The sequence below is a fragment of the Nipponia nippon genome, unplaced genomic scaffold (genome assembly GCF_047370975.1).
Source record: "Nipponia nippon isolate SJK-2023a ecotype South Korea unplaced genomic scaffold, ASM4737097v1 scaffold_4, whole genome shotgun sequence".
NCBI lineage: Eukaryota > Metazoa > Chordata > Aves > Pelecaniformes > Threskiornithidae > Nipponia > Nipponia nippon.
Genome location: NW_028262358.1, coordinates 64,343,730 through 64,357,311, shown reverse-complemented (window position 1 = coordinate 64,357,311; position 13,582 = coordinate 64,343,730). Strand labels below are relative to the sequence as shown.

Here is a 13,582-nt window from a genome sequence, read left to right as displayed (position 1 = left end):
ATTGGGCATACTCCCAGGTAGTGATTTCTTGAAGTGCCTTGTTGATAAACAAATCCAGGTAATGTTGATAAACAAATCCAGGTTGTTTGGGTTCCTTAATTTATGTGTTTACATACTGTTACATATTTTGTTTTCTTTTAAATGTAACACTAGCTTTGAGTAATAATATTACGATTATTGTATATATGAACTATCCCTTGCACTTGTTTTGTTCTAAATTACGCAAATTTGCATAACTCCAAAGTGGATCTCTTCTGAGAATGGAGATTGTAATATAATTCTGTGGCGTTATAGTTAAGGTTACCGTAATCATTCGTATGCAGAACTCTTAGAAAATAGAATTTTCCTATTGAAGATCTCAATATTTTATGAGAGTGATTCACCCTATAAGAGAAGGCATAGACATAGCAGATAATTAGGGTAATGTTTGTCATTTAGCACTTTGTCGGGAGCTGCTTGTTATAAACCACTTTGTGTATTTTATTTAATCCTAAAGGAATTTAATGGACCTTAGAGAGGGGACTTCATGCTGATAATTGCATAATAACCTTTTTCTGCCAGACACTTAATGACTAAGAGCTTATCATTAAATGTGTATTAAGCAGTTTTGTTTGGTGTTCCATAATTGTCTTTCTAATATGTTCTCCCAAGGGTTATCTTTTGTTGTCTACTTAAACAGCTGCCTGTATTAAACATTTTAGCTTTTTTATTGGTTTGTTTTCATAACTATTTTTTCTTTCAGGAGTTGAAGAATTGTTACTTAAGTGTGTTCCTGTTTCTGTTGGTGTATCTTAGATAGCTTCCCGAAATAATACTGGAGGTGATGAAACATTTTTTATGAAATGAGGCTTCATAGAAGTCAATGGGAACTTTGCTGCAGATTTTAGTGAAACCAGAGCCTCAGTTAGGGTGTTTGTTTATCTCAGATTTGCCTGAGAAGTGAGGACCACAGACTAACATGTTATTTTTTTCTCTTCTTTTTAATTTAGACTATTGAGCTGTAAATTGAAGGGAAGATAATTTCTGCTTGTGGCGGAAAAGAAGGGTGAATAACCTCCATGGAAGACTCTCAGGATCTAAGTGAACAGTCAGTAAGTACAAATGTTGCTAAACTGAATGGAATAAATTGAACTCTGTTCAAATTGTGTTTGAAGAGATTTTACTTTGGATTTGAGAATTACAGTAAGATCTGGGGAACGCTTCTGAGCTTTTAGATTCAAACCGTTTCTTAGTTCATACCTGAAATGAGTGGTTTTAATCTTTTTTACCCATTGAAGGTAAAAGATCATAGTTATATAGGATTTGGCAGAACTAGAATTGTTGGAGGGCTGACGGATATAATTAAGGTACACTGGAAGAATAAAATGTTAAAAACTTGCACAGTGGTATGCCTTGTTCAAATAATTGTATCAAAATGTGTATCCATAGTAGTCTGTCAGTTTTGCCAAAGCAAGAGTTACCAAAAAAGCGAACAAGAAATTTCAGATGGTCAGACTGTGGCAGATGACGTACGTGAATCGTTTGAGGACTCTCTTGGATTTCATGGGGACTGTGAGAATTGGCAGTATCTCCCTGTCCTATGTCAGAGGGAGATTCCCCTTGTCATTGATGAAGTAGTTGGGAAAAACAGGGTGGACATTTCTCCTTTTTCCTTTCTAATGTTTCCTTTCCTTTAAGGATGTGGTCTCCCGACTTCCTTACCACCAGGCTGCAGTTCTGAGGAGGCAGCACGCTCCGATCAAATTAAAGTTGGCTGGGCTTGCCATCCAAAGTATCGGCTTTGTTTTTAACATCTTAATTTCTAGTGGTCACAGTATGGGCAGAATTTGCGAGTACCATGATCCCCACGAGTCTCAGCTTGGGCTCAGTGTACCAAAGATCAATAACAGGATTTCATATTTCTATTTCTGACATGCTGAAAGAGATTATCCATGTAATAAACTAGTTTAAATATCTTTTTTTTATAGCAGAGACTTTTATAGGTAACACAATTGCAAGGAACTGAGAAGAGCTTGCATGTATTTTTAAAATGTCAGTAATTTCCTTTAATAAAGAGTACTTTGCTCCTGACTGGATAGCTCCTATCTGAGACTTTATCTTGGACTAGAGTTTTATTGCTGATTTAAAATGTTACAGAACTGGAAAGTCTTAACAGTGTCTCAAGTCACCATGGTGGCACTACTTCGGACAGCTGCACGTATTTATGTATTTAAACTGTTCCCAACTAAAACTTTAGAGCATGTAAAAGCTACATGGCTTCATAATTTAATAAAGTTTTATAAAGGTCATAAAAGATTAAGCAGAAGTTCTCCTCTCATAGTCTGTGAAACAATTACTCTGTGCGGTATACATAGTGCGGTTATTAATAGGAAGTAGACGAGCCAGTTTAGCTTAGAGCAAAAATGTGTTTTCATAGTAGTTAAAATGTTTTTGCACCACTGGATGCCTGATGAATGCATACTTTAGTAGCCATTTTACTACCTTGTCGTAGTCTAATTTCTGCAGTATTTTTCATAGTTACTACATAGCTTTATGCTAATATGTGAGAACAGTCTTGCAGATTACAAACTGAGGTGAAATCTGTGCCGTGTTGCATATGGAGATAGGATTTGCTGTCCTTACAATATTGTTAGTGTCACAGAAAATTGTGATTCAAGACAAGAGTCTATTCTTCTTAGTCTTTGCTGAACAGTGGCAGAACTTCAACGTAATGGGTAGGAAGAGTCCCCTTTCATCACTCCCTTCATCCAGGCATGCATCCAGACTAAGGTCTTGCCCAGGTATTGGGCACTGTCTTGGGAAAAGGAATTGTGGTGTGAAGCCTGTTTGCCTAGAGCAGATACTGAACCTTCATTTCCCCACTTCAAAAGCCTCTTCACTATTATATCCTGGTTAAACCCCTCTCACAGCCAAGTTTTTTTTTTTAAAAAAAAGAGTGCTTCTGGCTTATTTCTTTAAAAGCCGCAAGGCAGGACTGTGGGCTAGAGATCCCAGGTAGAAGCAGGCATTCTCTGGCTGAAGCTTTGGTGGTTTAAGCTCCAGGAAAGTATCAGATGTATATCCTACACCCCTTCTGCTTGTACTGCCCTGGTGTTTTGTAGTGGTTAATGTGTTTTGTATTGGTTAGCTCTAGGCAGTTTCTGCTCATCATGCAGGATTTCTGGTTCTTGACATGTGCAAGGAGCCTAGGTATTTCATTCTGGCATCAGGATTCCTCTCTGGGAGTTGGGTACATAAGATTTAGATCATGGAAATTCAAGGAGCCTAAGGATCTAGCCACTGCTGTGAGCGTATTAGATTGTGTGAATAAGCATGAATGCAAGACCTGTGCTCAAACTTGTGCTGGCACCTTGCCCCGAATATTCTAGTCCTTGGTTACTTGAAAGACTGCCTGTCTCTGCAGCCGAGATGGGTTAGAAGGTACTTGCTGTTGGATAATATGTTTGATGGACAGTTGAGTTTTCTGAATAGAGAGATTCCTTTATTGAACTCATTTCCCTGGACAGTCTGTTAAGAGCCTTTGATCCTTGGGAAAGGAGGCCAGGCACATGTACTTGGGTTAGTTTAACAAGGTTAATTTTCAAGTTTTATTTTAAAGAAAAGAAATTATGCTAATTTCTGCAAGTAGGTCATCCTCCTGAAGTATGATGGACTGTAGTGTAGCTTTTATTGTGACAGTCTTCTCCATAATTCTGAGATTCCTACTATTGTTCTAACTCGAGTTTTTGTTGTTTACTCTGTCTTCTATTCTTTTAAAATACACCAGTAAGAAACAATTGGTTTTATGAGTCCTGTCCTTAAACTATATCACAGTCAGGTGAAAATGATATGATCATAGTTATGAGCAGTTCCACAGCATCCCCATTGCCGTATAAGAAATAAACTCTTCCACTTTTGCCTCAGAGCAGTGACTGCATGACCACATGCTGCTTCAGAAATTTAAGTGCACCCGTTCTCTGAGTCTCTAAAGAATTGCATTTGACTGAATTGAGCAGCTGCTGTGTTTTCTGAGATGCCAGCTTGATTAGATGTAATATATACACCATTTATTGCATTATGTCACTAATTTATTTATTTTCCCTATTTTTATTTGTAGTAAATTCCTTGCCCCTACTACATTTTAAATCCTTATGCACCGACTGACCAGAAGTCAGTGTCCTTGCCTGCTTGTTGTACCATAGAGCTTCTGTGCCGAGAAATCTGTCGTGCTTGCTTTCCTTTGCCTTTTCGCTCCCAGTCCCATGTGGCAGAGGTAGGGGAAGCTGGTCTTAATCTAGATTGTACGGTAATCAAAAGAGTCAGACTGGAGTTTATTATACTTTGGTTTTCCTGTCTTTACACACAACCACATAGCTAAATAGCTGTATTTTGAAGATCAGCAGGAAAATGATGCAAGTTGTTACCTGACACAGAGGAGAGCTGGGATCTGTCAGGTGTGATTGAGATCCAGGGAGTTCCTGCAGCCGTCATGGAGCGGGCTGGGCTGGGGCTCATCAGTGGTGCTGTGCCCTCTGGGGGGGCGGGGAGGGTGTCCTAAAGAGCTCACAACTCTTTTCTTTCCCAATTCAGATGCAGAATATGCTTGTACATCGTGCACAGGAAGGAAATTTGTTTATGAGTATTCTGAAAGAAATAGAAGAAAATGGTAGCACATCTATTTCACAGACAGAAGAAAATAACCAAACCGTCCTTTTTATATTCTGGTGTGATGTCTGTCACCATGTGCAGGCTGCTACTTACCAAGTAAAAGAATACTTAAAGCCACATAAATTGTTTTTATGTGGACAGGTGCAGCTAGGTAAAAATGTAGTTTTAATAACTGTGATTGACATAGATTTTATACACACTAAATTAAAAAAAAAAGCAGAATAATGAAACGCATTAGATTTTATATTACTATTATTGCTGTCATTCAAAATAAATATGCTGATTTTTACTAAATTCTAACTAGAAATACTTTTTCAAAAGATGCATGTTAAAAGTTCTTCTATTTAGTCTTGAAATGGGAGAGAAGGAAACTTTACAGATCTTTTATTTATGAAGAATAATAAAATGATAAATGTTTAGCACCTAAATAGTCCTCTGTTGTGCCTTTGTATAGCAAACAAACATAGGATTTTGAGAACTACAGAAGTTTTACACTCTTTATTTTATCTTCTTCTAGTCATTATTTGCTGTTCAATCTGTATTAATTAGCAGAAGAAAAATAATTTGGCTGCTAACTTGCTAGTTTAGGATTTCAAAGGGCCTTATTAGAAACTGGTGTAATTTCATCCCCTGGCCCTTTTATATAACAGCGTGCATATTTAGATTACTTCATTTTAACCTAGAATTAAACAATAGATTGCAGTGCTGTAGGACAGGACACTAGCAGATGTGAGGCTAAACCTGAATGAACAGGTTTTGATTTTTGTGACATTTGGACAATCGTCCCCATTGTGCCCTGGGTAAGTTATTTGTTTTTCATCAGATTATACAGACTATCATATCTGTTACTTGCATTTATGCCCTGCTTGCAGCTTGGCAATGCCTGCCAACCTTTTTGGACAGTGTTGTTTCTCCGGTTTTGTTTTGTTTTAACGTGTGAAGGTGTCAGATGTGATCCCCTTGCAAATCAGTTTTCAGCTGTAGCTACTTCTCTCTCGCATGAGCCCTGCACCTGCAGCATTTAGTCTTCCCCCCTCTGCGGCGGGCAGCCTGCTTGCGCCCTGGGAACTTCGGCTGAAGCTCATTTCAATGAAATGAAAAATAGTTCAAACTCTTTTACTGAGTTTTAAGTGGCAGTCATAATTTAGAAGACTGTTCTGTATCGCAGCATAGCGTGTTGTGGTTCTTATCTCTGTGATATCAATATTTGTAGGACTTGCAATGTTACGGGCAATTCATGTGTCAAATTAGCAGTGTTGGTTGAAAGAGACCTCTGGAAGTTATGTAGGGTAGCTTCTGGTCATGAAATGCCGACAGTATGCACAAATATTTCACTGTTACGAAAGCAATGAACTATATTAAATATCAGTAAGTGAATACCTTCTGAAGAAATTACGGGTTTAGCAAGCAAAAAATAGTTACCCTAACGAGTGATTATTTGCTTTTAACTAAAAACAATCATTGAAGAAAAATGCCATAACTTGAAGTCAGTTGAAATAAAAGAAAATCAGCGTGCTTTTCCAAGGTATATTTCAGAGCATTTGTGAGAGTTGCTTAGGTATTTTATTACCCCCTTTCTATAGACACAGAAATTGGCACAGGAGATGGCTTGCCGTAGATGATCCAAAATTACCACCCACTTTGAATTACAGTGGATCAAGAATAAAGTATAATACCATAATTCTTTGTCTGTAATCTAATAGGAAAGTATAGAAAATTGACAGGGCTGAATCTTTCACATTCCAACAAATTTGAGGCAGAAACATCACCCTGCTGCAAGACCTTTATATATGGCATAACAACCCCTGCGAACACATAAATACTGTTTTTCTAATTACTTTGCCCTCTACCACGTCAGCATTCTGTCTTTTCTATACCATAATCCACCAGTGATAAATTTGAAGGTGCTTTTTCCAAACTACATTAGTTGTTGTGTATGTGTTTTATTTTTCCCATTTACCAAATGGGACAGACCAAACGAGACAAAACTCAGAAGCAGATGACGCATTTTGACACGCGGAATAAACTGAGATGATTTGTGTTTCATATGACTTGCATATCATTGGAGAAACACAGGTTGGTGTTGGTCAAAGATACAAATGTTCACTGTTGACACACACGTAATAGAAAAGTGCGTTTCTTTCTGAGTTAATTAAAATTATGATTTGAAGACACTTTTCTTTAAAAACTAAATAGACAATCATCTCTTAAAAAATATCCACGAGAGTGAGACAGAATAACATTCATGGCTTGTAACCTTGCAAGATGGGGTGAGAAGAGGGGTTGGCAAACAAACAGAAACGTTCCTGTCATCGGCACTGTCACGTCTCCTCTGGTTCAGCTCTCCACCTGTCTCCTGGAAGATGTTACTTAGTCAGTATCAGAGGTTTAAATGGAAAGGCATTGTATGGGCTGTGTTTAATAACAAGGGAAACCAATAAAAGAAATATGTTCTGCTGTCACATACTGTCCTTGGAGCACTGACAAGGACTGACACATAACTACTATATAGCTTGTTACAACTGATATTCCTGGCTCCAGAGAGGCCCCAGACTGGAATTTTAGGGATGAAACTACTTGGGAAGATTGCTGCTTCCATAAGCTACACAAGCTTCCCTCAAAGTAGATACCATCTTCTGCACAGAGGTCTCTAAGGTTCCTGGAGCATGGAATTCTGTATTAATAGTGATGTTATAGCTCTGATGCTATAGTGATATCAGAGGTGACTTCTATTATAACAGGTAATACCACTAGAAAAGGGAAAAACTTGCAGGTACAAAAACTTCTTTCCAAGGCCTGAAAACTGGGCCAACTTAGACCTTCTTTGGAGCTTCAACAAGGGCTTATTCACCTAAGAAAAGGTTTGTATATATGCATGTATACATAAGATTTGGAACATATGAGCCAGTCTAATAAAAGGTGTTGCCTCTCCCTATTATATTAAATCATCAGAATCTGACAGATACATTTCAAGCTCTGCAGATGGATTTTGCTTGTAAGATATGATGCTTGTTCAGGCATTTAAAATGCCAAATTCCTAAATGCTATACTTTTAATTGATTTTAATATTGTATTTTAACTTAGAATTACTCGCAAAATTTCCAAGGATGTCCATGTCAGTCCTATCTGTGACTGCAAAATGAAAATATAATAATTTCTTTAGGACAGTGATTGTGTATCAGCTTAGGCTTCTGATTTTGACAGTGTCCAGATGATGTTAACATGTCCAGAAGTACTTTCTTCTTCAGTAAAAAGGGGTCAGTTTTGCAATGCACACAGAGTATTTGACAATATGGCAGTGAATCAATCTTCTCTAGCCTTTTCATGTGTAAGGCTAAAAGCGTAGTTCTTTCATGTCTATTAAATGACTATGTCTACATTTTCACATGGAAAGTATGGATTACACTGAACATATATTTGGTTTATTATCATTTGATTATTGTAAAAAGTCCAGATGCAGCAGTGTGCTGAAGAATGTGTAGGACTTAAGGGATGTGATTAAACCTGCTGAAATCAATGGGATTTCTCATGAGCTTTAAGTTAGGCATGTGCTTGAATACTTTTCTGGAAAAGACTTGGAAATACAGTACAAATAAAAGCAATAATTTCAGAAATATTTTATTAGCAAATACTTCTGAATGATTTGTGGCTATGACTAATATTTTTTCAGCATCATATAACAGTCATGGTTTCTTTCTTCTCCCTGTAGTAGCTTTTCTCTGAGCTCTACCTCAGTATCTGAGTGGTTGACTTGCAAGTCAACTCCTATCAAAAAAGAGAAGAATGACAAGGAGAAGTGTTGCATTTTTAAGTAATAAAATGACACTAGATGAAGAATCTAGTTTCATATTTTATAAAGTATGTCTTAAACACATTGAGCACATGCAGACACATTAAACCACAGTCACATCCTTGTCCTCTTTTATATTAGGTTAAATCTCTAGCAACTTAAAGGTGGAAAAGTTAAAAGTGTTGAAATGTTATGGCTACAGTGAATGGAAATAGTTTTGCCATAATATAACTTAAGGCAGAACTTGTCCCAGAGGATCCCATTGAAGAAACAATGCAAAACTTGTGTTGCTTATTTTATTATTTATTAATTAGTAAAATAATTTATTTTAAGATTGGTTCATCCTCCATGCTTCTGACAGCAACACCTGGTGACAGGTGAGAGTATTGGTGCTGTAGCGTGCTTTGCAGCGTGCCAGCACTTGGACGTCAGCAGTGACTGTGCTTTAGTCCAAGAGGTCCACTGACTCAAATGTGAAGCAGCATTGCAGCTGAGAGACAAGAGTTTTGTATTGGAGTGTTGCTCTTATAAAGGCAACTTCTAGGTGAGAAACTAAGCTTATTTTAACCATGACCAGAGCTGACTGAACAAGCCTTTTCTTAAATGTGGCAACAGACCTAGTTTATCATCTCTCTCTCTTTCTTTGTGTATATATGTTAACTGCATCCTGACACTGGTTTCGTGGTATTTAAGGCAAAACCAGACCAGAATGTTGTTGAACAGAGCCACTAGTAAGCTGAGTGTTTGCCATTTGTCAACTAACAACAGGGCTGAGAAATACTCTGAAAAGATCTATAGTCCTGTAGTGTTAAGGAACCTGTACCTGAAATTGAAGGTTTTTTACAGAAAATTTACTTACCCTGGACAGCCTAGGCCATCTATAGTAAAATTTTTGTGTTTCAGTGGAGTCAAGAAGTTTTCCCATTTTCCAGGTGCATTGCCTAAAGCGAAAAAAAAGAGGGGAAAAAAAGGGCGGGGGGATGGGGAAGTCTAGTGGTTTGCACAGGTGGCTTTGGATAAGCCTGAGTCTCAAATGCAGCAGGACTTGCTGGTTGATGCCAAGTGTGCTCTTTCGCTGACAGCATTAGATGACGGAGCCGTATCTGGGCAATAGGCAGAGAAGACATTTCTTTCTGTGTTTGAGACTGATATAAATTCTAATCTGAAAAGTTTAATGTGCTTTCCTGTAGTGAAAGAAAGAGCTGTATACAGAGATCTGAACAATCTTGTGGTCAGGTGTTCTTTATAACATGAATTGTCACTGGTATGCATTGGAAAAAACAAATCTTTACAGTAAACCGCAACATTGCAATAATATTTTTTTAATTGTTTAACAGGAATAAAAAGAGCAGTGTAACAAGACCCAACATATTATGGTATTATATATGTATTACCAGTATAATCCTTCTAGTGTGCTCATTATGCTGTGTGGCTTTTGTGACCAATTTCTGAAAGTTTATAAGATACTACTTTCCAGTGCCAATTTACATGCTTTTTTAATGCTAATGGAGAATATGTGGGGGGTTTACTTTTTTCCTTGTGAAAACACCTGCTGAAGTTAGAATTTGGTAGCATCAAAAGGAAGAGAAACTGCTGCAAAACAGATTTCGAAGTGGGGCCTAAACACGGTGTTTTTATCCTTGGGATCCTTCAGGCATCCTGCTCAGACTCATTGCTAAGCTCAGGTGTATGCAGGTTGGCATTCTCATCTGTATTTTCAGCATGCTCTTTGCTCTACATCTGACTAGCAGGTAAGGTACAGGGAAGGTACGTGGGAGAGTGTCTCTGATTCAGAGGACCTGGAAGAAAGGTACATTTTGATCCCTAATGCTTCTTTGGTTCCTTCTCTTGCTCTGCCTCCCATCCTCGGCCCCCACAGGCTCCGGTCTGGAAAATACTGGACATAGAATTTTCGAGGCATATGTGATATAATTTGATAAGGTAATATGGAGCTGAAATGTTAAATCTGAATCTTTGGTTAAATATAGAGGAATGAATGTTAACTGACCCTGATTTTTGCTTTTTAGGATTTTTCTTTTTTTTTTTTTCTTTTTTTTTTGGTAGCAGAAGCAGTGACTAATGGGATTTCTGTCATAAAAAAAATCTTTTATAGTGCAAATCTTTAGTCGTTCCTGATTCTGTGAAACTGTGTTTAGTTTTAAATTTCTAGTCTTTGGTTCTGGGCCACATGAAATTTTTGTTTATATGATTCAGTCAAAGTATACAAAGGAAGAAGCAAAAGGAAACCTCACTTATTTCTGAAATGAAAAAGAATGGTTTTCTTATTTCAGCTAGCAATGCTGTTAAAAAATTAGCACAGGTTTTCAAGTTTGTTTGTCACGTAGTCATCTTCCCTGTGGGACTGCTCATGGCTTTGCAGTGAAATACATTGGAGTGCCACCTGAGCATATTTGAGATTTGCATAGTAAACACCCATGGCTTGGGAACCTCATGTTGCTGGACACAGCAGTGTAGATACTAAATTCCTTCTTTAAAAAAGTCAAACTACGATTGTAGTTCAGAAACCAGCAGTGAGTAATGTGTGCTTAAACCATTTTTAAGAATTCTTTTTACTGACTCTGAGTAAATAGGACTTGTGCATTTATCAGCCCAGGTAGGATTAAGTGTGAGAAAGAACTTATTCACTAAATAGTGATCCTCATAGTGGCTTTCAAGCAGTTAGAAAAAGCTCTGCTTGCTCTTTTTTCCACCTATTGGAAGATTCTTACTCTACTGCTAAAATTCTTCCAGTAGCCTGTGCCTTGAGTGCAGCATGTTGCTTCCCAGAAGTTCAGGCATTTGCTTGAGTGGAATGGGCCGTCATTTCCTCTCTTCCTTTTTAGCTTGTTTTATCTCAGATATGAAGTAAACTTGACATATGACAATTTTTGAAACAATGAAATTAAAATAATTCTGCAATGAAATCTGTGGAGTATTTCTATCCTTTCAGTGGGTTTTACCATCAGAGGGAGCAATGTGTTCTATACTTAACAGAGTTAGTTATCTTGTTATCCTGTGTTTTACATCAACCACTATTAATTTCATTTATTTAACCAGCCTGGCAGGTATTCGCCTTGAGGGACCCTGATCCATTGTAGGCATCTGAAGTTCAGTTGCTTACCTGCTGGTTGCCACAGGCCGTTCCAGGATGCTTTTAGTGTCACTTATTTCAGGAACCAGATTCACTCGGCCTTCACTGCATTGGACACAGGAGTCTGTTCTCAGGGAAGTACAGCAGATAGCAAGAGTGAATGCTGTATACTGTCAATCAGATCCTATATGCAGGGATCTAACTGTTCAGGAGCTTGAATCCAACCACAGTGACCCTTTACATTTAATCAGTTTCTTGCATACTGAGTCATACATTGAGCTACTACTGGTTATCATCTTCCATTATGTATCTATTATCTGCTTTTCAGGTGATTAAGTACTCAGAGTAAGCTCAAGCGCCAGTCATTAGCACATTCACATGTTCAGTTTATGCTAAATAATCTTAAGAGCTGCATTTGTTTATTTCTTTCTCTGTGCATTCTCTTCCATGTAGTTGTAGTGGTTCTTGTAGTGGTGCTAGAGCTTTGATGGGCTACAGACATCTGGGCATCCTGCTCTTTATCCCGTTATCTAACTACTTGTCTATCATGTTTTCAAATTCATTGCCCAAGTTAAATAGCTTTGGTAATGAGTTCTCATGGTTTTTAGTATTTCATTATAAAAGTAAGGATTAACCTGCAGCCTCTGTAATGTGGCACCTCTATCTAGAAGATTCATAAAAATTAAACTAATTTTCTCCCCTTTACCCATAGCTTTGAAGGTGCAAGGGGCCTCATATCATCAGTTTATTATTTCAAGTGGAATGCATTTATGTGTTTATTAATAAATGTAGTAAATGACAGTTTAAACCCTACTCTTCAGGGCATCACAAGGGAAAATCATAGGCTTCCAAGGAGTTGATGCCATACTGAGTTTTGTGCATGACTTGCTTTTAAGTCAAGGAATCCAGAGTTTAATTAATTGAAGGAAATTTTTCACGTTTTTCTTGCAAGATGCTAAATTTAATCTGGAGATAACTGCAAAATGAAATTAGTAGTAGAGGAAATAGTCTTTGCAGGACAAAGGGCAGTTACGTGTGCATCATTGGTTGATCGTTCATAAACTCTTCAGTTCTTTCTTGTTAGTATTAAGAGTTCAATAGTACTTAATTTTGACAAAAGCAAACACATAGTGATAAGATTTCCCTGAAGAGTCAACATCGGCCTGAAATTTCCAGGTTGAAATAATATCTAATTTTAATGTAAACAGGGTAGAATTAGCTAACATTTTGAGAACCTTATCCTGAACTATTTACTGAAAATCTCTAAGTTCATGTAATTTAAACTGTATTTTAGAACTGCCTATGGTAGCAGATGTATTACAATAATAATGGTACACTTCAGCTCCTTTTCTGGTGCTGTTGGATGTCTTCTGTTTTGGACATTAACCTTATAAAGAGTTCTGTTGAAAGCCCTGGTATTGAGCTGTGATAAGTAAGATTCTGAATAATTGCCTAACAGGACATCTTGCTAAATATAATTAGGTTTGAAGAACTGACTTATTTGTCTGCAGTTCATAGGTTTGGAAAGTCTACAGACCTGCTTTATATTTTTATCTAAATGCCTGTGTATTGATAAAAGAAGACTTAAAATTATTTAGAATATTGGCGGTTTACACATTCTGTAGCCATGCAGCTATAGTTAACCTGCTGATGTTTCTTTTTTATGTCGACAAAAGTTGAATATGTATATAGAGAATGATCCCAACATAATTATTTCTGTGTCGTGCAGCTGCAAAATTCACCAGTTGTGGAAAGCCTATCAGTAGGGTGTCAAGCAGACCTACTGTGCAAAGAGCTTATGTGAGCTCTTAAAAAAGACAGGACAAAAAGAGGTATGTTTAGATTGTACTAATTGCTACTTTCATCTTCTGTGGCATATAGGAAATTGTATATTTTGTCAGACAAGGAAATCTTGGTGTGGTCTACATGCTAAAATACATAATGATAAAAAGCAGACTATAATGGTCAGCAAGCTTGTACTACATATTCCTTCATGAATGAGTGAATTTCTCATGTTTATGAAGAGCCTACTGTGCATCAAAAAGAGCTCTATA

At 37.4% G+C, this 13,582-nt stretch overlaps 1 protein-coding gene across 7 annotated transcripts in view; it reads left to right on the top strand.

The window, feature by feature from the left end:
• Positions 1-13,582, top strand: part of EYA4 (EYA transcriptional coactivator and phosphatase 4) — a 155,281-nt gene that overhangs the window by 17,927 nt on the left and 123,772 nt on the right. For all 7 annotated transcript variants that reach the window (XM_009460742.2, XM_087774563.1, XM_087774560.1 and 4 more), the window contains exon 2: positions 990-1,091. In XM_009460742.2, the coding sequence (XP_009459017.2) occupies positions 1,059-1,091 (33 nt within the window). In that variant the 5' untranslated portion in view covers positions 990-1,058. The remainder of the gene's footprint in view (positions 1-989; positions 1,092-13,582) is intronic.